The 23,985-nt window shown below is 55.5% G+C and overlaps 8 protein-coding genes across 8 annotated transcripts; 4 read left to right on the forward strand and 4 right to left on the reverse strand.

Moving 5' to 3' along the window:
- Positions 1 to 1,003: 1,003 nt before the first annotated feature.
- CLUP02_13681 (HMG box protein) lies at positions 1,004 to 2,545 on the forward strand (the record flags this gene model as incomplete). The annotated part of the gene is made up of 2 exons (XM_049292618.1): positions 1,004 to 1,150; positions 1,694 to 2,545. The coding sequence occupies 2 exons, from the start codon at positions 1,004 to 1,006 to the stop codon at positions 2,543 to 2,545; spliced, it is 999 nt and encodes a 332-aa protein (XP_049149764.1).
- A 129-nt stretch (positions 2,546 to 2,674) lies between these two features.
- On the forward strand, positions 2,675 to 3,490 carry CLUP02_13682 (uncharacterized protein; the record flags this gene model as incomplete). Its single annotated transcript, XM_049292619.1, has 5 exons — positions 2,675 to 2,700; positions 2,856 to 2,947; positions 3,013 to 3,058; positions 3,116 to 3,263; positions 3,332 to 3,490. The coding sequence occupies 5 exons, from the start codon at positions 2,675 to 2,677 to the stop codon at positions 3,488 to 3,490; spliced, it is 471 nt and encodes a 156-aa protein (XP_049149765.1).
- A 441-nt stretch (positions 3,491 to 3,931) lies between these two features.
- CLUP02_13683 (urease) lies at positions 3,932 to 7,883 on the reverse strand (the record flags this gene model as incomplete). Its single annotated transcript, XM_049292620.1, has 9 exons — positions 3,932 to 4,252; positions 4,353 to 5,244; positions 5,308 to 6,653; positions 6,763 to 6,819; positions 6,918 to 7,088; positions 7,181 to 7,346; positions 7,442 to 7,473; positions 7,537 to 7,624; positions 7,690 to 7,883. The coding sequence occupies 9 exons, from the start codon at positions 7,881 to 7,883 to the stop codon at positions 3,932 to 3,934; spliced, it is 3,267 nt and encodes a 1,088-aa protein (XP_049149766.1).
- Positions 7,884 to 8,444: 561 nt separating this feature from the next.
- Positions 8,445 to 11,088, reverse strand: CLUP02_13684 (histone acetyltransferase subunit 3; the record flags this gene model as incomplete). The annotated part of the gene is made up of 3 exons (XM_049292621.1): positions 8,445 to 9,949; positions 10,118 to 10,832; positions 11,050 to 11,088. The coding sequence occupies 3 exons, from the start codon at positions 11,086 to 11,088 to the stop codon at positions 8,445 to 8,447; spliced, it is 2,259 nt and encodes a 752-aa protein (XP_049149767.1).
- A 2,566-nt stretch (positions 11,089 to 13,654) lies between these two features.
- Positions 13,655 to 16,286, forward strand: CLUP02_13685 (uncharacterized protein; the record flags this gene model as incomplete). The annotated part of the gene is made up of 3 exons (XM_049292622.1): positions 13,655 to 14,035; positions 14,092 to 14,409; positions 14,466 to 16,286. 3 exons carry the CDS (start codon positions 13,655 to 13,657, stop codon positions 16,284 to 16,286), a joined length of 2,520 nt encoding a protein of 839 aa, XP_049149768.1.
- Positions 16,287 to 17,084: 798 nt separating this feature from the next.
- CLUP02_13686 (CybS protein) lies at positions 17,085 to 17,748 on the reverse strand (the record flags this gene model as incomplete). The annotated part of the gene is made up of 3 exons (XM_049292623.1): positions 17,085 to 17,437; positions 17,508 to 17,525; positions 17,592 to 17,748. 3 exons carry the CDS (start codon positions 17,746 to 17,748, stop codon positions 17,085 to 17,087), a joined length of 528 nt encoding a protein of 175 aa, XP_049149769.1.
- Positions 17,749 to 18,250: 502 nt separating this feature from the next.
- CLUP02_13687 (tRNA synthetase class I) lies at positions 18,251 to 20,292 on the forward strand (the record flags this gene model as incomplete). Its single annotated transcript, XM_049292624.1, has 3 exons — positions 18,251 to 18,492; positions 18,562 to 19,002; positions 19,068 to 20,292. 3 exons carry the CDS (start codon positions 18,251 to 18,253, stop codon positions 20,290 to 20,292), a joined length of 1,908 nt encoding a protein of 635 aa, XP_049149770.1.
- A 156-nt stretch (positions 20,293 to 20,448) lies between these two features.
- CLUP02_13688 (nitrogen permease regulator 2) lies at positions 20,449 to 23,952 on the reverse strand (the record flags this gene model as incomplete). The annotated part of the gene is made up of 4 exons (XM_049292625.1): positions 20,449 to 21,218; positions 21,308 to 21,781; positions 22,514 to 23,456; positions 23,518 to 23,952. 4 exons carry the CDS (start codon positions 23,950 to 23,952, stop codon positions 20,449 to 20,451), a joined length of 2,622 nt encoding a protein of 873 aa, XP_049149771.1.
- Between the last annotated feature and the right edge of the window lie 33 nt (positions 23,953 to 23,985).

Raw genomic sequence — 23,985 nt, forward strand, 5'->3', positions numbered from 1 at the left:
GCAGCGCTGCGGTGGATGCATCCCCTTGAGTGTTGCAGGGGTGTCGGGCACTTTTTTTTTTTTTTTTTCACGCGTCGCATGATGTGATTGAGGGAAGGTGCCAAAGGTACATGAGCTGCTAAGGTAGGTAGGTACCTTGCCTCAAGGCTCAGAGGCTCAGAGGGTATTCAATATTGGCGCAGAGAGAGTGTGGGAACATGGGAACCAAGGTTTGCATTAGGTGGCACCAGTGCAGACAACCTACCTAAGGTAAAGTATGCAGTGAGAGACGGTAGACGTGGAGACTTTGTACTTCCCGCCCGAAAGGGACGGGAGAGGGCACTTGTGGTTTAACGGTTTAACCGTCTGGCGGCACGGGCGACAACTGGAGCGACATCACCGCGGATTCGCCAGCAAGGTGGAAGACCGGGAAAGAGGGGGAACAAACGTACAAGCTGTGGGCTGGATCGCCTGTTGCTGCTGCTGCTGCTGTTGCTGCTGCTGGAGCCTTGGGGGGAGAAAAAAGAACAGGGCAAGAGAATGGGAATATTTTAGGTGAAAGAGAGGGGGGACAGAGCAGGCCCCCCAAAACTCGTCCAGTTCGCTTTTTTTTTTTGGGCCGGGCAAGAGCGAAGCGCCTGAATTTTTTTTCTCTATTCCCCTCTTCCCCTTCCCACTTGGCCCCCCCGGAAAGGTGCCAAATCACTCCCAAACCCCTCCCACCCCGTCTGCACTACATATTCGGCTCAGGCCCTCCCCCAAACCTCCCATCCCCTTCCCTCTTTTTCCCCCATTTCTTCACTTTCCCAGGCACCAAACCCCCCAAATCTCAACCGCCCTTTCCTCCCAACCTTGCGCCACTTTGTGAGTGCCAGAAAAAAAAAAAAAAACTCCACCAAACACCAGCACACCCTTTTTTTGCTTCTCGCCATCGTCGCGTCAAAGCACCACTTGATTTACAGCGCCCATCGGCCCTAAATCCTCTCTACCTCACCACAACCACCAAAAAAACACAACCATCACAATGCCTCGCCCCTCAAAGAAGGCCCTCGCCGCCACCCCCAGCGCACCCGTTGCTGCCGTTCCCGTCGCGCCTGCTCAGCCCGTGCAGCCCCTCCAGATCCCCCAAAGACACATTGATGTCGAGGGTTTCATTCGCGTCCGCGACTCGGTAAGATACGCCCTTTCCACCATTCCCTCAAAACCTCAATTCTCCGCCGCCATGTTTCCCAAGCTTCACTCTCCGTTCCACCACGGCCCAGCTGGCTATCCTGGAGTCGATATCGCGCCATTTTCTTCACTGGCTTCTACTGCCATGAGAATTCCAAGCATCTGATTGTCTTGCTATTTCTTCGACGCGTTTCTCGGCGTGAACTGTCAGCCGCGCGTGCTTGTGTGCTTGCTATCTATTCAGATTCAAAGCTGGCACCTCAAGAACGAAACGGGCACATTTTGCATTTGATAAGCCAAATGTGCTCCGAGAAGATGGCAGGGGGAAAAACACGCTGCGTCAGAACGCTCGTTTTTGTTTACATGGCCCAATGTGACCCCGCGTCTGCCGCGGGAGCTGTGACCCACAGAAGCTCTTCAAGCTCAGCTCAGCTAAGCTTGGCTGCCCATATCCCACTACATCTTTCCTGCTACACACTTTACGCATCTTACCACTCTTTGCTCAAGCGTATCTGATCAGACAGAATGCTAACACCACTGTCAGGTTCACCAGCGCCTCATCACCATCTTGGAGTTGATCAAGAACTTCTCCGAGGACTACTACCGCCAGACCAGCCTGCTTCTTGGCGAGTCTGCACACGAGGCCATCCCGGGCATTGACCACCCTCTGAACACCTTGGAGCATGCTGCCCAGAGCATCGCTCCCCTGGCCCTTGGTCTCCAGCCCGGCGTTGCCTACCACCCTGCCCCTGTTGAGGAGAAGAAGGAGCGCAAGAAGCGCACCCACGACCCCAATGCTCCCAAGCGCCCCCTGACCCCCTACTTCCTGTACATGCAGACCGCCCGTCCCATAATTGCGAATGACCTTGGTGATGCCGCTCCCAAGGGTGCTGTTCAGGAAGAGGGCCAGCGCCGCTGGAAGGCCATGAACCTTCAGGAGAAGGCCGGCTGGAACAACGCGTACCAGTACAACCTCCGCCTCTACCAGGCTCGCGTCCACTCCTACAAGCAGGGTGGCAACCTTGAGGCCAGAAACATGGACGATGATAGCGCTCTCAAGTACGCCGAGGAGCACAACATCCAGATCAACCCTGTTGATGTTGTCCCCGATGTTGAGGATGCCATCGCCGAGCAGCTCAACCAGGCCAACACCGTCGATGCTCCTGGTGAAGAGGAAGAGGAGGAGGAAGTCCCTGCCCCCGTCAAGACCCCCAAGAAGCCCGCTTCTACCCGCAAGCGCAAGACTGCCACTCCCGCTGCCGAGCCCGAGGCCAAGGCTGCTGCCACTCCCGCAAGCCCTGACAAGAAGCGCCGCCGCACATCCACCAAGGCCGCCGACGCCACTGAGTCGGCGGAGCCTGCCAAGAAGAGCAGAGCGAAGAAGGGCAAGAACTAAGCATTCTGCTTCATTCGACCCCCCTCCTTCTACTCATTTCTTCTTGTTTCTGGGTTTCTGGGTTTTTGCAAAGATGATACCTCGTTGCGCGGCGGCTTGTCGCTGATCCTTACCCCCTTCACTGTCCCTATGTTGGCGCAGATATACACGGGGGTGTGAGGTTCTGGACTGGAGGGGGAAAAAAGGAAGGACCACATCTACTTCGGTCCTCTGTCGTTGCGTGTGCCTGCTGCGCGCGAACGCGGTGTGTATGATTTCACAAGGCGTGCGGTTTTGGGACGGTTTTTCCAACGGACACAACACGCGTGAGAGAAAGAAAGGAATACAAAACCCCCGACTTGAGTGTGGGCGGTTTATGGATCCAATGGGCTTTCGGTTTGGGCTGGCTCTGCTTGTTTTCCAGTTAGTCCTGTATGTATAATGACGGACATGAGAGAATCAAACAATATTGATCTTCACATTGACAGTGCTCGCCTCCGATGAAGAATGTGACATGTATCGTGACGAGGTCTAGTGTGTATCTTCTTGCCCTGAGAAGATAGCCTCATGGACCAATGTATGCGGAAGGAGTCTGAAGCAGAGACGCTTCTATCCAGGCCTGTTGTACGGCAGAGTCAAGAATTCAATACGTCCAACTGTCACGTCGACGTATTCAATGTTCAATCAAACTCTAGACGCCCAGGTACGCAGAAACGCTCACCCTGTTGACAATAATGTTGTACGTAAATTACGTTTTCTTTTTGCAGTATACAGTAGCAGATACGTTTCCGTTCGAGTTACCAAAAGAAGTTGATACATCTCACCTATCAAAGTTCGCTGCTCGACAAGTCTGAAAACAATCAGACACCCAAGCACGATTCTACGTACGTCCCTCGCACACAAAGTCCATGCATGGACGCGTACATGCGACGCGCGGATCGTCGAATCTGTCCGTCGACCCTGTAGGCTTTTGGGGGGAAACGAGAGAGGGTGTTGGCATTACTCTATCAGAACGACGGCCAAGACTTTTTCTTAAGCGCCCCCCCCCCCCCCCCCCCCCTCATAACACTCTGACACTGTACTGCATGCTTCTGATGTTCTGGTTTTTAGTCATGAAATAGAAAATGCTGTTGCTTTTGCTTTTTTGGAAACCTTTCATAACCTGGCCAAGGTAAGGTGGCTTCTCTCACATGTCATTAATAATAAGCACCACCCGATATCCCGTCCCAACTACCCGCCCGTATGCCGCTATGCTTTGAAATGTTTCTTCCCTTCCCCCTCACTACGACGTGCCCTCTCATCATACTTTCATCTTCTCATCAACGCCAAACCTCTTAAATACTCTGTTGATGTCCATCCCATCAACACCAGAAAAGTTCGCCGCCGTCGTCGTCATCATCATCACGCTCAGTAGACGTAAAACTCCTGCGTCAAGGGAAGCGTATCAGACGGCTCGGCGGTACACACCTCGCCGTCCGCCTCGACGGTGTAGCTCTCCGGGTCGACCCTCATCCTTGGCATGCTGTCGTTGAATCGCATGTCCTTCTTGCCGACCGTGCGGCACCCCTTGACGGCCTCGACGCGCTTCCGGAGGCCGTACGACGCGATGGCGCCCGACGCGATGGAGGCGGCCGAGACGAAGAGCACCGACGAGGCCGGCACGAGGGGCGCGAACATGGGGCGCGCGATGATGGGTTGGACTGTCGGGATGGAGGCGTTGGGGTCGCCCTGTGAGGGATTGGTCAGTTGATCCTTTTTTTTTCTCTCTTCTTTTTTTTCTCGATGAAATACATGAGAGATTAGAGGGGGAGGGGGGGGGGGAACTTACCATCTGCGCGGACGCGATGAGACCGCTCTTGATGACCAGGTTGGGCTTCGTGCCGAACCACGCCGGGTCCCAGACAACCAGGTCCGCAAGCTTGCCGACCTCGATACTGCCCACCAGATGACCGAAGCCCTGCGCGACAGCCGGGTTGATGGTGTACTTGCTCACGTAGCGCTTGACGCGGAAGTTGTCGGCGCCCGTACCCTCGTCTTCGGGCAGGAACCCGCGCTGGACCTTGTTCTTGTGCGCCGTGTTCCAGGTGCGGAGGACGACCTCGCCGCAGCGGCCCATGGCCTGCGAGTCGGACGACATCATGCTAATTGCGCCGAGGTCGTGGAGCACGTCCTCGGCCGCGATGGTCTCGGCGCGGATGCGCGACTCGGCAAAGGCGACGTCCTCGGGGATGTTCTTGGAAAGGTGGTGGCAGACCATAAGCATGTCGAGGTGCTCGTCCAGGGTGTTGCGGGTGTAGGGCCGGGTCGGGTTCGTCGACGACGGCAGGACGTTGGGGTGCTCGACGACGGAGATAATGTCGGGGGCGTGGCCACCACCGGCGCCCTCCGTGTGGTAGGTGTGGATGGTGCGCCCGGCAAAGGCGTTGATGGTGGACTCGACGAAGCCCGACTCGTTGAGCGTGTCGGTGTGGATGAGACACTGCACGTCAAGCTCGTCGCAGACACTGAGGCACGTATCGATGGCCGCGGGCGTGGTGCCCCAGTCCTCGTGGAGCTTGAGGCCGCAGGCGCCGGCGATGACCTGGTCGCGCAGGGCCTCGGGCGCCGAGTCGTTGCCCTTGCCTGTGATGCCAATGTTCAGGGGCAACGTGTCGCAGGCCTGAAGCATCTCGCGCATGTAGTTTTTGCCGGGCGTACAGGTTGTGGCGCTCGTGCCGGCACTATAGGAGGTTGGTCAGTCGACGGAACAAGCTGACTTGCTCTTCAGGGGAACGCTCTCTCACCTTGGTCCCGTACCACCTCCGAGCATGGTGGTGATTCCTGACGCGACGGCCTCGTTTGCCTGTTGTGGGCAGATGAAGTGGATGTGAGTGTCAATGCCGCCGGCGGTGATAATCTTGCCCTCGCCAGCGACGACATCTGTACAGCTACCGACAATCATGTTCGGGGTCACGCCGTCCATGACATCCGGATTACCCGCCTTCCCGATACCCACAATCATACCGTCTTTCACACCAATGTCGGCCTTGTAGATGCCCGTCCAGTCAACAATGAGCGCGTTGGTGACGACCATATCCAGAGACTCCGAATCCGGCCGGCCCGTTGCCTGACCCATGCCTTCTCTCAACGTCTTGCCGCCGCCAAACTTACACTCGTCGCCGTATACGGTGAAGTCCTTCTCCACCTTGATCCAGAGATCGGTGGTGCCGAGCCGGACCAGGTCGTCCACGGTGGGGCCGAACATTGTCGCGTACGCCGCCCTCTCCATCTGGTAGACCTCGGCAAAGTTCATGACAGCCTCGGGCTCCGGCGCATGGGCGAAACCGGCCAGCTGAAGCTTCTCCACAATCTCCTTTGCGCGCCAGAGCTCGACGCCGCCTGAGGCGAGCTTGTTGCCACCGCGGATGACCTTGTGGCCTCCAATCTCGACGAGCGTCACCGTCTTCACGTCACCGGGTTCAAAACGTACTGAGGTTCCGGCGGGGATGTCCAACCGGTAGCCGTACGACTTTTCACGGTCAAACTCGAGCTGCGGATTTGTCTCGATGAAGTGGTAGTGCGAGCCGACCTGGATAGGGCGGTCCCCCTTGCTCTTCACCCTGAGCCTGATGCGGTTGCGCTTCTCATTGAGCGCGACCTTGCGCACCGCGGTGACAACGGCGCCGGGTGCCTTCTTAGGCTCGTACGCCGCGACTTCGGGCATCGAGAAGAGGTCGTTGCTGGGCACGGGGAGAAAGCTGCCGTATAAGGCGCGCGCCAGGTCACCATCGTCCGTTGCGATGGGGTTGTGAACAGTCACGAGATAGGTCCCTGAGGGAAAGGTGCCCTCGACCTGAATCTCATGAAGGGTACTGCAGACTGTGGGGAGCACATGCCTCCTCCCTAGCATGGTGGCACCCAAGCTCATGAGATCGGCCACGGTGTGGTTACCATCGCGGATGAGCTCTTGCAAGTTGCTGGCGATGAGTGCCTGCGGTTGAGTCGTGTTAGTGCATACAAACTCTGAGTGCGGTGATAGCACCGCAAAAGAAGGTATTCGTACCGTTGCTTCAGAGTGGTTCAACTTGACGCCCCGGGCAAGCCGCCGTTGAGCCAGGGAGCCTAATTGAGAGATGACGAGCTTATCGAGCTACAATCACGACGTGCCGCGTTAACACTACTGTCTCTACCAAATTCTGCCAAGGCGACAGGGATGTGTAAGAGGGAAACTTTGGGCACAATGGGCAAAAAGTACATACCTCCTTGGGAACGAGATGCATCCTGACAAGATTGTTGGTGACTCTCGGCCAGATCAACTCGTCTTCATGAGCAGTTGTAGGTGTTGGTGAAAGAAAAATCACAGATTACGGGTTTAGAAGGACTCGCTGGCGCCAAAAGGGTAGTTAGACATTACAGGTAGGTGGCCGTCTTCGATAGTGAGGAAGCGGCCGTTTGCGCCGCCCACGGGCCTGGACCGGCGGCCACCTGCGAAAAAGGTGGGATGATGATAAGGACCAGCCGCTTGGGATACGTCCCCCAAATGGAGGCTTGATTGGCCCTCCACTACCCCGCACAAGGAAGGTCCCTGAGGAAGTGACTGCCAAACCGCCCGCGGACCAATACAAGGCTCTCGTTTGTCTAATAGGCATTACGTCCAATTTTAGGCGATAAGCTAACCAAGAAGACTTCCATATGAACCACCTGCAGGATTGTATGTAAACTCCCCTGCCGTTCCACCGAGCCGCTGCAAATGCCGGTACAACATCGTGGGGATGTCTGTAGTCTGTACGCCTCATCAGGAGAAGCTGGTCTCGTGACTCCAGTCATGATCAGAAACTGACCTCTCAAAATTGAGGTTCCTCATGAATCCTACATTGTCTGGTGAAGAAAAAATTGGAACTGAATGCAACGACTTAGTACGCAGACGCACGTCACCACTCATCCGTAGGGACGGTTTCCAACATACAGTACTATGACAAGTCAGCAACTGTTTAGATCCTCGTAAACTCCCACACTACCTTAGCTAGACATACCATATGTACCCAAATTCTCGCAGCTTGAAGAAAGATGAAACTCGCAAAAATTGCCGCCTCAGCAAGCTCGTTCCTCCTCCCCAGCAGCCTACAGACCAACGCATAGGACAGAGCCCACACAAAGAATTGCGCCCATCTTACGAACATGGAGACCTCGACGCGGCGCGCGTGTGAGAAGGTGCCCATTGCGAGAAGAATCCGAGGTGGGGCGGGATGCCGAGGAAGTTGGTTTGCATATCATAGCCTCGCTCTGCAACGGCGTCGTGGACAGAGGCGCTCTCGAGACCGGTGAGGAGGGCACCGTAGCTCAGGTAGTCTATATCGAGAGACCTTGCGAGAACATTCATTGTGTGGCTTTAAGCAGTAGCGGTATAGATGTGAGGAAGCTCAAAAAGCGCCGGATGGCTACGCTCGAACCATCAAGCGCAATTTGCTGGAGATCAGATATCACATCTTGGTTGATGAGAATCAAGCCTCTGACGTTTCGGAGAAAGCGAGGACGCGGTTGGCTCGACACGGCTCGCTATAGGGTAAAGTTGTGCGCTAACTTATTGGATTTCAAGAAAGGCACCCAGGTACCCGGAGATACCCGTTTCCTATGATTCAGTTGATGGAGATTATGGCCGTGTAAGACCAGGGAAAATATTGGTATCTCAGTCTTTTCATTCACACAACCAAGTATTGATCTGGCTACAGGCTAGCCTCATCAACTCCAGGGCGAGGCCTCGTCACATCCAGTCCTCTATGCTGTTCCTAACGCCGTCCACCGAGTCCAGTCCAATGGTCGACTGCCACTCCAAAGTTTTACCTCCCAAAACCGAGAACCCAGGATACCAGAACATGTACCAGTGCTAGTCGTGACATATTGACAATCATCCCATTTTCCTCAGCCGGGTGAGCTGAATACCTTATTCCTCCTCGACCTCTTCGTCCCACTGCGACTTCTCTCTCTTCATCAGATCAGCCATGACGGGAGCCTTGAAGATGGAGGATTCGGGATCTGAGCCACGCGGCACCTTGCCAAGGCTCTCGTCGTCGAATACAGACCCAATAGTATCGATCCAGCGCTTCCGGCGCTCCATCAGTGTCTTCGTCATGTCGCCGATGCCTGGCCTTGCCATACCAGCCGCACCACCAACCGCGTGGCTACCGCCTCCAGCGCCGCCAGGTCGCTTATTCTTCTTGCTCTTGCCCATTGTACGGGTTCGCTTGAGATAGGCAGCCTGCACTTGCGTGTCGAGATCCTCCAGAATTGTTTGGTATTCTTGGTGCGCCATGCGCTCCTTGACGAGCTCCGTGAGTCGAGACTTGCGAGCGCCGTTGATGAGCATTTGCTCTCGAAGGCGGCCTTGCAGCAAGCGCAATCGTGCTGCCACCTCATCGTCGAATGCGCCATCGTATTCCGTCTCGAAATTACCTTCCTGGGGAAGGAAGCCAATGTGCTTCAGTTCCTGCTTGATTCGTTCATCGACCTGGGTGTACTCCAACTTTGGATGCGAAGCCTTCTTCCATGCCTCGGAGTTCGATTCGGGCATGAAAGATGCAGGCGGCACAGTTGGCGGGGCCTTATCATCGACGAAGCTCTGCTGCGTATCTCCATTTTCTCCGTTGACGCTGCCGCCATTCATGACAGTATCTCCGTTGGTGATGCCGTTAGGTGCTTTCTCTTCGTCTGCCTGGGGTCGGTTCTCGGGTCGCATCGCTTGCATCAATCGCGACAATAAGGGGCCGACAGAGAGTTTATCGGTCTCGGCAACCTCGTCGTCCATGTTGTCAATCGCGCCACGAGCCTGGTTGGGCGCCAACTGTTCGCGCGCACCTTGAGGTTTGTCGAGTGCCATGGCGCCATCCTCCTCTTGCCAGATCTCAGTGTAGTGCTTCTTGCCTCTCTTAGGCATGTGGAAAGGTGTGACGCGATCGCCGCGTTCTCGAAGGAAGCCGAGGTCTTCCTCAGCAAAAGGCCGGAAGTAGGGTTCCATGTACGTTGAGAAGGTCGAAAAGCTGATCTGGTTCGTGGGCTTGGCACTACTAAAGTCCTTGTCAGGAGGATCACCAGCAATGAGATCCGCCAGATCAGTCTTTGGAAAGACGGCGACAGAGAATATCTCCTTCAATTCGTCCTCTGGCATGCCTGAGTGTGTCGGGCGAATTTCGTAGACGGTCGGGTCGGGGAAGGTGGAGGGATCGTCGCCGAAGGTGTGCGCAGCGGGTTGGGCCTTTTTGGGCGGCGCGCCCTCGTCTTCCGAACTCTCCTCTTCCTCCTCCTCCTCTTCGGCCTCTTCTTTTTTCTTCTTCTTCTCGTCGACTTCCATTGCTGATGGTGTTGCAGGCGCGACGGGTGACAGGGAAGAACTGGCCGAGTCGCGCGAAAGCTTTCGTGGTTTAGTGGATTCCCTAAGCGGGGATGATCGCTCTGTGGTAGCAGGCGAGGTCAGTACTCAGATTTAAATACGAGGAATCCAGGTTAGTCGTGCGGTGACGAGGTGAGCATTCGGTGAGCATCCTATGCCCCACGAACAAACCAAGAAAAAGCGTGAAAGAGCACTAGACCGCACAGGGCCAAAGAAGGGTAGTGACCTACCGACTCCCCCTTCCTGGGGTGGTGCCAGGGTATCGGCCGCCTTTCTCTTCTTCTTGTTGGTCTTGCCCGTCTTCTTGCCGTCCCCCTCGGCCTTCGCGGCGGGTTCAGCAGGCTCGTCGACGTCGACGTATTGCTTGCGCGTGCTGGCTAATATGCGCATACCCCTATCGCAGAAATTGCTTCGTCTGTCGATGGTTTCCTGCAGGCGCTGCAGGCGGGCAATCATGCCATCGAGACTCTTGGAGTCGGGCATGACGGCATTGGAGGCGCCTTGGTCTACGAGGTCATCGTAGTTAAGGTTACGGAACTGCTCGACACGTAGCTCGAGATATTCGGTGTCGACAGCTTCGATAGGAGGCAAGCTGGCGGAGGGCACGACGGAGCTCGGGGTCGTGTTGCGGCTGCGCTGTCGCATAGCACCGGGCCCGGCTTTCTTGCCGGTGCCCTTTTGGCTCGCAGCAGGCGGCATCGCGGGCAGCCTGTGATGAGCGCTCGCAGGTTTGGTGTGGCTTTTGATGAGGTTGGATCTTGCGCGTCGTCCTTGTCGAGGGTTGAGATGGATCTGATATGTCGAAGTGAAGGTTGGGCCTTTGATGTCAAGCGTCGACTGAATGGCACTCGAGATCGCGCCGCCCTGTATCGGTAAGGTACGCCTAACCTGCTTACTGGATTGGTCACCGGTCGCGGAAGTATGGGTCGAATCGCCCGAGCTCGCCTGTTGCACGCACCCTGGGGTTACCCGCGGAAGTCTGGGGGAAGGTACATGTGGAAAGTGCTCCGCCAGCGCCAAAATGGGAAGTGTCTCTGTGAACCGGGTACCTTACCTAAGGAAAGCACAAGGACCAGGCAAGCTTCAGTGCCTTGGCTCCATCAACTGCCATCTCACGAAACCGGCATCTTGCATCCCATTCAAAGAATCAAGATCTAAGTACCCCCTTTCTTAGATCAGTAAAGTATTGGTCTATGGCCATGACGTGACTTCTCGCCTTGCCATCTTTGCGAGCCAGTTTGATTCTCTCTTGGTAATATTACCTTAGTCACCGTTACTCCCAGCGCTTGTAGTGAAATGCTATGCTCTCTCATAACACCGGAGCACAAAAGCAAATGATCACGGGTAGGCAACAGTGCTGATATCATACTATGCCGCCATCGACCAGCAATATCATAGAAACTGGCTAGAGCGGTGATTCGATTACGATGGAATATGAGATAATCTTGAGAAAAGCGTGAACATGAGGGCATACACGGCCAGGTTTACAGGAAAGAAGACTCCTGCACACTGATATGGTTCCCCATCTAAGAAGTTTGACGATCTCGATGGGTGGGCAAGATCAACCGAAAGTGAGAACTGTGTTGACTTGTATATGGCTCATTGATCAATCAGGACTATCCAATCTACCTCAAGGCGAGTTGATCAATGAAGGTACGCTATCCGAGTAGAAGGCGTCTCTCAGGTCTTTCTTTCTCTAATAATGCAGCCCGTGGACGAACCTACCTGAAGAAGTCCAATTTTGCCGAGAAGGCCATTCTCATTCTTCCCTCAAATGACTTCCCATAGAAGCAAAATTGAATCTCAATTCGTTCTCGTTCTATGTTGCAAGCCCTGCTTATGATGCTTCTGGGCCTTGCGAGCAGATTACCCCAACAGGCACTACTTCAAGGTGTGATAGAACCTGTTCACCAAAGTACGGTAGGTACATCTAGCTACACGTATGTCATGAAGTCTCTCAAGCCAATAGGTCTAGATTTGGATCTTTTGGTCGCCGAATTGCCACGTCCGTGACCTTCTGTACGTGTTCTAATGCTGCTAGATCAGATCTTATTGCTCCCAAGAAGCGAAAGTGCATTGAGTATACTATGCGATGCAGACCTATCTAGCGATTTAGACAATAGAGAAAAGTAAAAGAGCCGCCCCAACTTCGCAGCTCTCTCTCACTTCCAAGCGCAAATTTGCTAATTGCTGCTGCTTATTCAATCTTTTTGTCAAGAAACCCCATCAAAGCTTCTCCTCACACTTTTGGATTACTTGGTCGCGGATAGCAACATTGGAAGTACTGCCACAGGCGGTGATATTTCGGCCAGAGACCTCCCCATAGGCTGACAAAGACGCGGGTTAAGAGCGACGGAGCAGACGAAACTGAGGCCGCAGGGTTGCCACACATCGATATGAGGAACATCAAGCGCTTCTTGCGAGTGAAAAAATAAGTCAACAATGGCCGGCGTGGCTACGCGTTCGCAGATGGCTTCAGGAAAACCGGCTATCACGTCTGGTTGAGTCGGGTGCCCAAGAGCGGAACTTAAAACCCCTCTCTCAATACTTCTTGATGATCATCAAAGTAGCATGAAGCTCCACAAGAGATTAGGGATTCTCGCGGGATGGGGATGTCTATGAGCTCCTGAGTGGCGGTCGATGGAGCCATGTGCTCTGGGGCGCTTCTCTCATTGGCATCGTATGGTACTCACCCAACCCTAGACAATCTGTGGTCTGCACATACCGAAACACTACGTTCCGATTTATGCATGGCAACAAGTAGTTTCCTAGTTCGGTTCGAACGGACGATCTGTCGTCCATCGATTGAGTGGCTTTAAAGACAATCTGGAAAACTAGCATTCATTCGCAGGAGCCTTGCCCACTGAAAGAAATCATCCAGATTGTGAGATGGTGCTCACAGAGTAATCACTCACTTGACTCTACTCCATAAATTCGTCATGAAAATCAACTTGCTCGAACTTTGAACAGGGTCGAAATCACTGCTAATTAGCTGAATTCTCAAGCAGTTGGCTTCTAGGTGATATATTCGCTGATAAGAACACTGAAGCCTTCGTCACAGGCAATGCATGGGAGTGCAAGGTAAAGGCGATGTCATTGTCCCCACGCATTAAAGACCCAACACCCCATGGGAGCGGAAGCAGAAGGACTGATATGTCTCGCAACCTCCCGTGCCAGTAAACTAACAGAGGATTGGCGCAGGCGTGTTGGCTCTGGCGAATTCCATTCTACGAGCACCAGAGGCTGATGCCCAGATGGTTTGCCCATGTGCTCTGGCCATTGGTCGACACGACTTGGTCCACAGGCGCTGGCATGGACAAGCCGTGTTTTACCTCACCCACGCGGCCGCGCTAGGAGCTCGACAACGAGCTGGCGGGGTTGGCTCAATTGAGAAGCTCATGGTGGGGTTCTCCCTCTTTCAGGGTCCTAGGCCTCAACCACGATCTTCTCCTGAACACTGCGGTTATGGTACCAGCGTTTCGTTGCACGCTTCCAGAGCGACTCACGTAGATACTACTTCACCCTCCGCTGTATTGTTCAACGCTATCCAATGTACACCATACAATATGTTCGGTCGAGTGACCATCGAAATATAACGCAGCCGTTTTGTGTAAAGGTCTATATAGCGCTGCTGTCCTTTTGCGATTTGTTAGATGCTGCTTCTTGCTTCTTCAACGTATACGCTTTCTTTAACAATTCAACTTGCCAAGAGTCTCGAAACCGCTTCAACGCAATCTTCTCTTAGCCTCGAGCAATGAGAGAATACCATGGCTTCTCTTGGTGGTAACATTTTGCCCCTCGACCTTGATCTCAAGACTACCTTTGCTGGATTAAGTGCAGTAGCCCTCAGCGGCCTGCTCTTTTCCAAGCTTCTTTCAAAGAACGACGCGGAAAGCCTAGAGGCACCCGGACTCTTCAAGTCTTTCCTGCTCTTCTTTTACTCCTGCTTCATCAAGCCGCACAATGGCGACAAGAAGGGCAACCAGCAGGATGCCCTAGAAAGCTTCTACAAGAAGCAAGCCGGCGCGTATGATGCTACCAGGAAGGTCCTCCTGCAAGGCAGAGAGGACATGCTTGCGCTCGTCGCAGCACAGCTGAAGGCCAAAGGTCCCAAAAAGGGCAACAAGGCCAGGCGAGTCTGGGTTGATGTAAGTCATCCTAGCAGTCACATTATGTTTGTCGAACCTCGACTGACAATGCTTAGGTTGGTGGAGGAACGGGATGGAACATTGAAGCTATGTCTAGCTTTGTCAATGTGCCTGAGTTCTTCACAAGCGTCTACCTCGTGGACTTCTCCCCGTCTCTATGCGAGGTCGCCCGACAGCGCTTCGAACGCCTTGGCTGGAACAATGTTAAGGTTGTTTGTGAGGACGCGAGGAAGTTCCGACTGGAAGATTATGAAAATGGTCTCCCAAGTAATCGCGTTCCTCATCGCTCACCTGTGCTGAGCTACTTCTCTCAGAAGCGTGCCGAGCACGGCGGCGCGGATCTCATCACCATGTCTTACAGCTTGTCCATGATCGTGAGTCACCTAAAGACGTACTCTCTGAAATGACTGTAACTGACTGTGGTCAACAGCCCGACTACTACTCCGTTGTCGAGTCCCTTACATCACTTCTATCTCCAGATGGCATCATGGGAGTTGTTGACTTCTACGTGCAGTCTAAGACCGACTTCTCCTTCCGCAACTTCACTGGTGGACTGGTTGGGCGTCACGTCAACTGGTTCTTGAGGACCTTTTGGCGCGCCTGGTTCGACCTCGACCGTGTTGGTCTCGAGGCTAGCCGCCGCGACTATCTCGAGTACAAGTTTGGCAGTGTCCTGAACATCAACACCCGTAACTACAGCCTCGGTCACATTCCCTACTACATCTGGGTCGGATGCCACAAGAAGCCCTTCTCAGCTACCAGTCTGCCGCATGAGATCATTGAGAAGATCGATGCCCTTGCTACAGAATCGCCGTACCTGTTGCCTGCTAACGCGGGCGATGCTCTCACCCGCGCCATTGATCGATCGGCCCCCGAGATCCGTTCCAAGGCTTTCATGGCAGCCATCCAAAACTTGTCCGCAAGCCTCCCACTGCCCTCTTTCTTCTACCAGAACCACCACTGGCGCATATACTACGATGATCAGCTTCAGAAACACACTCAGTTCAACGATGAGTACATCTACGCGTTTACATGGGAAGACTCGAGAGTGGACGAGCACCTTCTGAAGCTCGGCTCTGACGACGTGGTCCTGGCAATCACCAGCGCCGGCGACAACATCCTCTCCTACGCAATGCAGAGCCCTGCCAGAATCCACGCTGTCGACTTGAACCCTACCCAGAACCATCTCCTCGAGCTCAAGGTTGCGTCTTACACTTCTCTTCCCTACGAGGATTTCTGGAAGCTGTTTGGAGAGGGAAAGCACCCTGACTTCCGCTCTCTGCTCCTGAACAAGCTCTCCCCCCACCTCTCCAGCCGTGCATTCCAGTACTGGCTCTACAATGTCCACGTCTTCACCAACACCAAGGGCTACGGTCTCTACGACACTGGCGGCTCCCGCCATGCCATTCGCGTCTTCCGCTGGATCTCACGTGTCTTTGGCTGCCGCGCCGCCGTCAAGGAACTCCTGTCCACAAAGACCCTCAACGAGCAGCGCGAGGTCTGGCGCACCAAGATCCGCCCCGCCCTGCTGTCCAAGCTCGTCTGCAAGCTCGTCGTCAGCCAGGAGAGCTTCCTTTGGGCGGCCCTCGGCGTCCCCAAAAACCAGCTGGCCATGATCGAGAACGACCACGCCGAGAGCGAGGCCGTCAGGGGACCCTCCCCGACCGCCCGCAAGGTCCGCTCCCACGCCATCTGGCGCTACATGGTCGACACCCTGGACCCCGTGGCCGAGCAGACGCACATCGCCGCCAATAACCCGTACTATCACGTCTGCATGACGGGCGACTTCACGCGGCGGTGCCATCCAGACTACCTCTCGGAAAAGGCCCACGCCAAGCTCTCGCGCGCCAACGCCTTTGACGGCCTGCGCATCCACACGGACGAGATTGACGAGGTTATCAATCGCATCACCCCCGGAACGCTGACCGTCGCCGTCATCATGGACAGCATGGACTGGTTCGACCCCGGCGCGCCGGCCGCGGCGGCGCAGATCACCAAGCTCAACCGTGCCCTCAAGATGGGCGGGCGGGTGCTGCTTCGATCGTCGGCGCTGAGCCCTTGGTACGTCAAGGTTTTTGAGGCCCACGGCTTCTCGCCCAAGAGGGTCGGAGCTCGTACGGACGGAGCCTGCATTGACCGTGTCAACATGTATGCGTCGTGCTGGATCAACACCAAGGTTGAGAACCTTCCACCTCCGACCCCTGAGATGGACCATTGTGGAGGTTCTGAGATCACCAGTTTCTCCCTCTAAGTGTAGAAGAAGTGCGTCATGGGAAAGAAGTGCGAGCGAGATAAAAGTGATGATTGATGAGTAGGCTGGTAGGAGTAAGTACGGCCGTGTACTATGCGGCTGGGGGTTGGAAAGTACTAGTTCGAGATGTGCGACCCGAACATGAATTAGCGTACAGTAATTTTCTTAACAATGATACTTACTGGAATATTTCCATGTTGACCGAGCGCATTTTTGGTCCGAGGTTGGTGATTTCAGCATTGAAATTGCTTCTCAGAGACTTTTTGCGAAGAAATGTGAAAGCTGCACCTCAATACGAGATTAGACTCTCGAAGGCTTCGCTAACACACGCAAAATCTGCACAAGAGACCAAGATCTCTAGCAAGTTGTCATTGCGGTTACATGTTCAGTCGATTATCTCCTCCGTTGATTGCTTCCGACCTTACACACCGCATTGCGGTGATTAGATCTGCCTAACATCGAACACCTCATCCATCTCGGATAAACATTTAAGCTGTCATCCTAAAGCCGACTCACATTGAATTTCACTTGCAGAAATGTCGCACCAGGTTCATTGACAAAGAATCCAATTTTGCCTAGACTGGTGATTATACACTGGCCGTCCCAATTCTAAACCCTGGCGCCCCCTGAATCACATACAGTAAGCCGACTTCAGCGCCATTTCTCTGGTACTGATATCCTAGCACGACGTCTCCGCCTCCTGTCGCATCCTCAATCGGATATTATTCCCAGGTGACCAACCTTTTATTTGCTGTCAAACAGGACAAAACGACACCTCTCTCCCATCTCACCCCCGAATTAAGCCTTCCACAGACGCGCGACAGCCTCAGTAACACCGACGTCGCTGGTCTCGAACTCGTACAGGCCGAGGCCAACCAGTGCGGTGACGACGTTGAGACCCCACATGGTCGCCTTGCGCGACTTGGGGTAGTGCTTGGTGGGGACGTAATCGATGATGATGTTCTGGAAGCCGGTGTGGGAGTGGATGAGGATCATGGCGCAGAGGACGGCGTCGGTTGTGGGGTTCAGGGAGCCGGCGGCGAAGGGGGCGATGGTGATGGGGACGAGGCCGGCAGCGAGAATGCGGTCGAAGCTCCAGTGGTAGGAGCCATGGGCGGGACTCGGGGGAGGGACGGGGGCAGGGTCGTTCACTAGAGGTTATCACGGGTTAGGATGTCTTGCGTTTTTTCCAAGTTTTGACTTTCACATGGGTTTCCGTACCTCCGCCCTGAATGACCTCTGCAGTGAATAGGTTAGCAATGGTTCGATTATAAATGGATAGCATGCAAGGTGACTGCGACGTACGAGGACCGACGGGCAAAAGATCCCTCTTGGCGGTTGTGTGGAAGGCGGCGACTCTTGACGAGTTCTTGACGAAGGCGGAACGGATCGGGGTGGCCTGGGCCATGCGGGCCGCCGTGGCTGTTTGCCGGAGAAGAGCAGGGCGCACAATCGAAGCCATGGTGATCGCTGGTATTTCACGGGCGGTTCAATTGGTATTCGCGGGTGGAGGGAGGCGGGATGTCGTTGTTTGGAGGCTTGGAAGTTGAGAAGGAGAGCTAGGTTTAGAGTGCCGGAATCGATGATGTCCACTTAGCCGAGGGTAGGCACAGGTTCCGGATCGCGAAGACGGGCGTCTGACATTGGAAGGGCTGTGATTGGCTAATGGCACCCCGATGGCTCCACGTGATTTCGGTCGACGAAGAAAGTCGGCATGGGCCGGCCATCGGGCCAACGTACATGCGTGACAAGTCTTATCGACATTGCGATAAGGGAAATTTTTGGAGCTTGGAGTGGGATCAGTTGCGCGACAGCTCTGAGTGACCTGTGTCAGTCATTCTGGTTGCTGGCAGGGTTGGTTTTCACATCCTCAGACTCCTATCCAGTGCTGAGCTTTTCTTTGCCGCTCTTTCTTCAATGCATTCAAAATTACAGATCTTCTAATTACCACCACACACCCCATTATGTCGTCGACATTGGTGGCCCGCCTCCCCGAATTACGGCGGAACATTTGCGTTCGATGCGCTGCGCTCCCAGTAGCCCATTTCAGACAAAACCAAGCGAGATGGGTATCACAAAAGGTCGTGGAGAAGCGCAAGACAGGAGAGGAGGAGTGGGCAAGACGCGCCACAGCAATTGAGCAGGGTGAAATTCAGAATATCTGGGATGTATTTGAGGAGCGAGGTTACGTCAAGGACGTCGCAGGGTGAGTCGAGGCGCCCCCCCTTCGCTGTCGCTACTCGAGATAATGTTTGCTGACCTGACCGAACTCAAGGCGCACACCACAGGTCAAAGAACTCTTGCGGACCAAACGAATAGGCGCATACGTCGGCGTCGATCCCACGGCGGCGTCCCTCCACGTCGGCCACCTTCTCCCCTTTATGCCCCTTTTCTGGATGTACCTCAACGGGTACACGGCCGTGTCGCTGGTCGGAGGCGCGACGGGCAGGATAGGTGACCCGACGGACCGACTGAAGACGCGCGAGGTCATGGCGAATAGCGAGGTCTCAATGAACATCACAAAGATCCACTACCAGCTGAAGAAGATTTGGGCAAACGTGGAAGCCCTGGGGCGAAAGTACGGCCACGAGGCGGACTGGGCGGCCAAGAGGCATCTCGTGAACAACAACATGTGGTGGCAAAGCTTGCCATTGTACGATGTCATGAAGAGACTGGGCCGCTTCATGCGGATAGGGCCCATGCTCGGCCGCGATACGTGAGTCCTCATATAGGAGAAGTCCCCCTACCCCTTTTCGACAGAGTTGCTGACCCCCTGTCTAGAGTCAAGAACAAGATGGAAAAGGGCGACGGCATGTCCCTCGCAGAATTCACCTACCCCTTAATGCAAGGATGGGACTTTTGGCACCTGTACTCCAAGCTCGGCGTCCAGATGCAAATCGGAGGCTCAGATCAGTTCGGAAACATCGTGACGGGCATCGAGGCCGTCAAGACGATCCGCGCGTCCGAGGAGAACCCCAACATGCGCATGCCCGAGACCTGGAGAGACGACCCAATCGGCTTCACGGTGCCCCTCCTGACGGACAGCGCGGGCGCAAAGTTTGGCAAGAGCGCTGGCAACGCCGTTTGGCTCGACCCCTTTATGACGAGCGCCTTTGACCTCTACGGCTATTTCGCCCGGCGGTCCGACACCGAGGTTGAGCGGCTCCTCAAGCTCTTCACCTTCCTGCCCACCGCCAACATTGAGAAGCTCATGGTCGACCACGCAAAGAACCCGCCCGCGCGCGTCGCGCAGCACACCCTCGCCTTCGAGGTGCTCTCTCTCGTCCACGGCGCCGACGTTGCCATCAGGGAGCAGCAGCAGCATCAGTTCATGTACAGCAAGGGATCCGGCACCCAATTCGCCGGCGCCTCGCCCGAGAAAGCGGGACAGAACAACACCGTGGCCCCCTACAAGGCCGTGGAAGGCCACCCGACGACCCTCAACAACGCGCCCAAGATGGACATGCAGCTCCCCGAAAACCTCATCTACAACCAAGGCATCGCCCGCATCCTCTACGCCGCAGGTCTCGCCACCTCCGTCAGCGAGGGCCACCGCATCGCCCGCGCCCAGGGCGCCTACGTCGCCGCCGCGCCCGGCAAGGACATGCGCGGCCTCGTGCCCGGAAACCTCGACTGGACGCCCGTCAAGCTCTGGTACCCGCAGGACGTGCCCAAGTTCCTTATTGACGGCCGCGTGCTCATCATCCGCAAGGGCAAGCACAACGTCCGCATCATCGAGGTCGTCAGCGACAAGGAGTGGCAGGACAGCGGCAAGGCCTACCCGGGCGAGCCCTTCAAGGGCAAGACGCGCGTGCTGATGCAGCAGCTCAAGGAGCTCGCCGCGGCCGAGGGCCGCAAGCTGTCGCGCCGCGAGCTGGAGCAGATGGTCAAGGAGAAGCTGGCCGCCGAGGAGGAGGAGGTTACCGTTGCGAATAACCCGGATATCAAGTTCCCCAAGAAGAGCGAGCGCCAGCAAGCGTTCGAGGAGGGCAAGTCGCGGGAGTAATCGAGAGACTGCCGCAGTCCTTATCGTCTTTCGAAATATTTTGATGTATCACATCCGATACCATGTGCAAATATCTGTACAATGACCTGTACACTACCAAAAACTTAGAACAATGTAAAACCACCATGCTCATGACAACATTTTATAAAGACACTCTCAACGATAAAACACAGTCAGATCCCCGCTCGGCACCGGCAAAGCCTTGAGCTTCTCCATAATCTCCCCATCCGTGAGATTCTTCTCCGTAATAATCTGGTCAAACGAGTGACACCCGTCCGTATACACCTGCAGCGCGTCGCCTCCTCCCCCGCCACCAGCCCTGGGCCGCGCCTGGCCCGTCGCTAGTCCCGCGAGGTACTGCTTGGACACGACGTACTTGTGCACGCGGTACAGGCACCCCTTGATGACGCCAAACTGCACCAGCCGCCTGACGTCCACGTACCTCAGCACGTCGAACCCGGCCTCCTGGTGCGTGCGCAGCCACTCCATCACGCTCTTGCCCACACAGAAGCTCGTCATGAGCTTGATGAGCATAAAGTTGCTGACGCGCTGCCGGGCGTGGATGCACACGTACGCCGCGCACTCGTCCACGATCCCGTCCCGGTCCGCGACGAAGTCGTGTATCCCGGGGCGGGGCGCGTAGCAGCTGCCAAAGAAGAACATGTCGAGCAGCAGGACGGTGTCGTAGTACAGCAGGTGGCGGAGGGCCAGCGTGGCGAGGTCGAGCGAGACGTCGGCGAGCCAGGCGATGCGGCGGACGTCGTTCACACCGTCAATGTGCGCGACGACTTTCTGCATCGTCAGGTCCCAGGTCTGGTCGACGATCTCGGCGAATTTCATCTTGGCGACGGGGACGTGCCAGCCGCGGACCTGGGGCGGGCTGGCGTGGTGCGGGAAGAGCTTCATGTTGATGGTGTTTGCGTCGTCTTTTGGGGCCCTCTGTGGTCAGCGATATCTCAAGATATTGGCGATGCGCGGAACCGGAGAGCAAGAAAGGGGAGAGTGTGTAACTTACCAACAGGAATCATGCACTCGCCATAGTTGTTCAAATCCTCCTTGACAATCTCCAACAAACTCTCAATCGGCCTCCTCTCCCTCATCCCAGCCGCTCCTGACCCTCCACCGCTGCCCTCCTGGCTCAAATACTCATTCTGCTTCTCCATCTCCTTGAACGTGACCGCCAACCGCCGCACAACGGGCTCATACTGCGCCAAATCCGCGTCGGCGTCCAGCACCAGCCCAAAGTTGAAGATGAACTCGTTGCGCTGGTACTTTTGGTGCGGGATCAGCACGGGGAACCCCAGCACCGCGTACTTGCCCTCGGGGTCCTGCACCGTCATGTACCGGTTGAAAAAGGCCTTGCGCGGCACAATGTACTCCTGCATCACCTCCCAGTCGATGAGCGGCGGCTTCATCGCGGCCGTCGCCCCAGAGCCGGGGGGCGGCGTGGTGATGCAGCCCGGCGGCGACTGGGCCACGATGTGCGGGCCTACATCGTGGAGGTTAGTTTGAGGTGCGTCGTTGAGTAATGACCTTCTGCGAAGTTTAAAAGAGCGAGCGCATTGCAGCCTCTTTCAAAAGGAAAAAAAAGAGAAATAATACATACCCTCCTTGGGAAAGAACCTAGCATAGAAGATTCCTTGAATCATTTTCGCTACATCTTATCCGAACACGTTGTTGTGGAGGAAGGCTGATAGACTCAAGCCGCCATGAACCACGGTTTGTGGTTGGTGGTGAGTTGAGTTCCTTAGCCTGCAGACGCTACGGCGCCGATTTCTGGGCCGGCACACCTCAATCACCCGGGACCGATCTAAGCCGGATCGCGCCGGAGCTTGGGAACGACCATTCAATCAAGCCACCACGTTTACATCAAGCTGCGATACAAGACGTTTGCTTGATCGGGATTAATAACAAACGCTCTCCGTATTTCTACTTCCGTCAATAACAAGGCTTCACGTGGTCTCCTTAGTCACGAGAGGATCCAAGATATTGGGTTGTGAACTTTCATAAACATCATGCCTGGATAATTTCCATATCGCCTCGGAAACTGCCAGAACCAAAGCGCGTGACAACTAGGTATGGTATGTACTTCCCACCGTATCCTGTTCACAGGGCATTAAGTCATGCGTCCTCGTGAGACGCTTCCTGCTACTACTCTGCTCTCTCTCTCTCTCTCTTTCTCTCTCTACCCCCCGGTCATGTATTTCAAGTCATAATCAACCACTCAGAAGATGCTCAATCGCGCCTTGCACGCTGCCACCGCTACGACGCAGAGCGGCTACGTTCCTATCGAAGTCGAAAAAGCCCATATCGTTGAGCTGGCGCAGTTGCTCGGCATAACGCTCCTCGGGGGGACGGTTGTCTGGGGGAGCCGGAGAGCCTCCACCAGCACCGCCGCCTGCACCGAGACCCCACATGCTCATCATCTGCTGCATCATCTCTGGGTTGATCTGACCAAAGGGCGAGGCGCCAAAGGGGTTTGCGGGTGCCTGGCCTTGGCCTTGACCCTGAGCTTGGCCCTGAGCTGCGTAAGGAGGAGGGGCGAACAGAGCAGCAAAGGGGTTGGCCGGAGGTGGACTCGTTGTAGAGTTTGCGCCCTGTCCACCTGCTGCCGTGCCTGTCGTCCCAGTAGCTCCGGCACCAGCTGTAGTCTGGGCACTATCGCCAGTCGCCGCTCCCGCACCGGGAGCTGCACCTTGAGCACCGGGTTGCTGAGGCGCAAATGGACTACCAGGGCCAAAGAGCGCACTGAGATCACCGAGTCCCTCCATGCCCATTCCACCAGCGCCGCCACCAAAGCCTGGGAAACCTGCGGGGAAGCCGAACGGGTTGGGGGGCTGACCCGTGTTGCCGCCGGCAGCCGCAGCTTCGGCAGGAGTAGTGTCGGTGGCGCCAGGCGCAGGGAAGGCAGCGTTGCCGCCTCCGCCGGCCATGTTGCGCTGCATTCTCATGACATTGCGAAGCATGTCTGGGTTGGTCATCATCTGGCGCATGAATGGCGACTGGATGATCTCTCGTGCGTTGGGGACATTGCGCAGGTGTGGGTTGCTCTGGATCATGTAGTTGATGAAGTCGGGGTTGTCGAGGGCGGCGTTCATGGTCTGGAGCATGGAGGGATCGGAGAGCATCTGGGCCAACTGGTCGTCGGATGGCGGGGCACCCATCTGGAAACGTAAGATTAGTTTATGCCACGCAAGACTCGCCGCGGCACTGAAAGAAACTTACTCCTCCGTCAGCTCCAAATGTCTCGCGACTGGGCAGGTTGATGTGTCCGGCGTATCTGGCTCCGGTGAGGCCAGCGAGAATGTTGTTGGCAGTGCCAGCGGCCATGTTGGAGGGCACGGCGGGTGCGGCAGGCGTGGAGGCTGAAGTTGCGGGCTGAGGAGCTGGGTTACTGGCTGCGCTCTTGACCATGTGGATGGTGTTGTTGGGCTTGATCTTGTAGGTGGCGAGAGTGTCGTCGTTCTTCATTACGCGACCAGAGTAGATAAGACGCTGGCGCTCGACGGGAACGTTCTCGAAATCTTCGCCGGCCAATTTGGTCTTGAGGTCGAGTACGGAGGCAGATTCAGACATGGTGATGGTATGGTTGCTATCCTGGCCCGTCTTCACCTTGAAGGTGACCTGGGCATCGGCGGTGCCCTCTGCGTTGTCGGCCATGACCTTGTGTGTTGCGGGTGCGTGGGCGCGATC

The sequence above is a fragment of the Colletotrichum lupini genome, chromosome 7 (genome assembly GCF_023278565.1).
Source record: "Colletotrichum lupini chromosome 7, complete sequence".
NCBI classification, from domain to species: Eukaryota; Fungi; Ascomycota; class Sordariomycetes; order Glomerellales; family Glomerellaceae; genus Colletotrichum; species Colletotrichum lupini.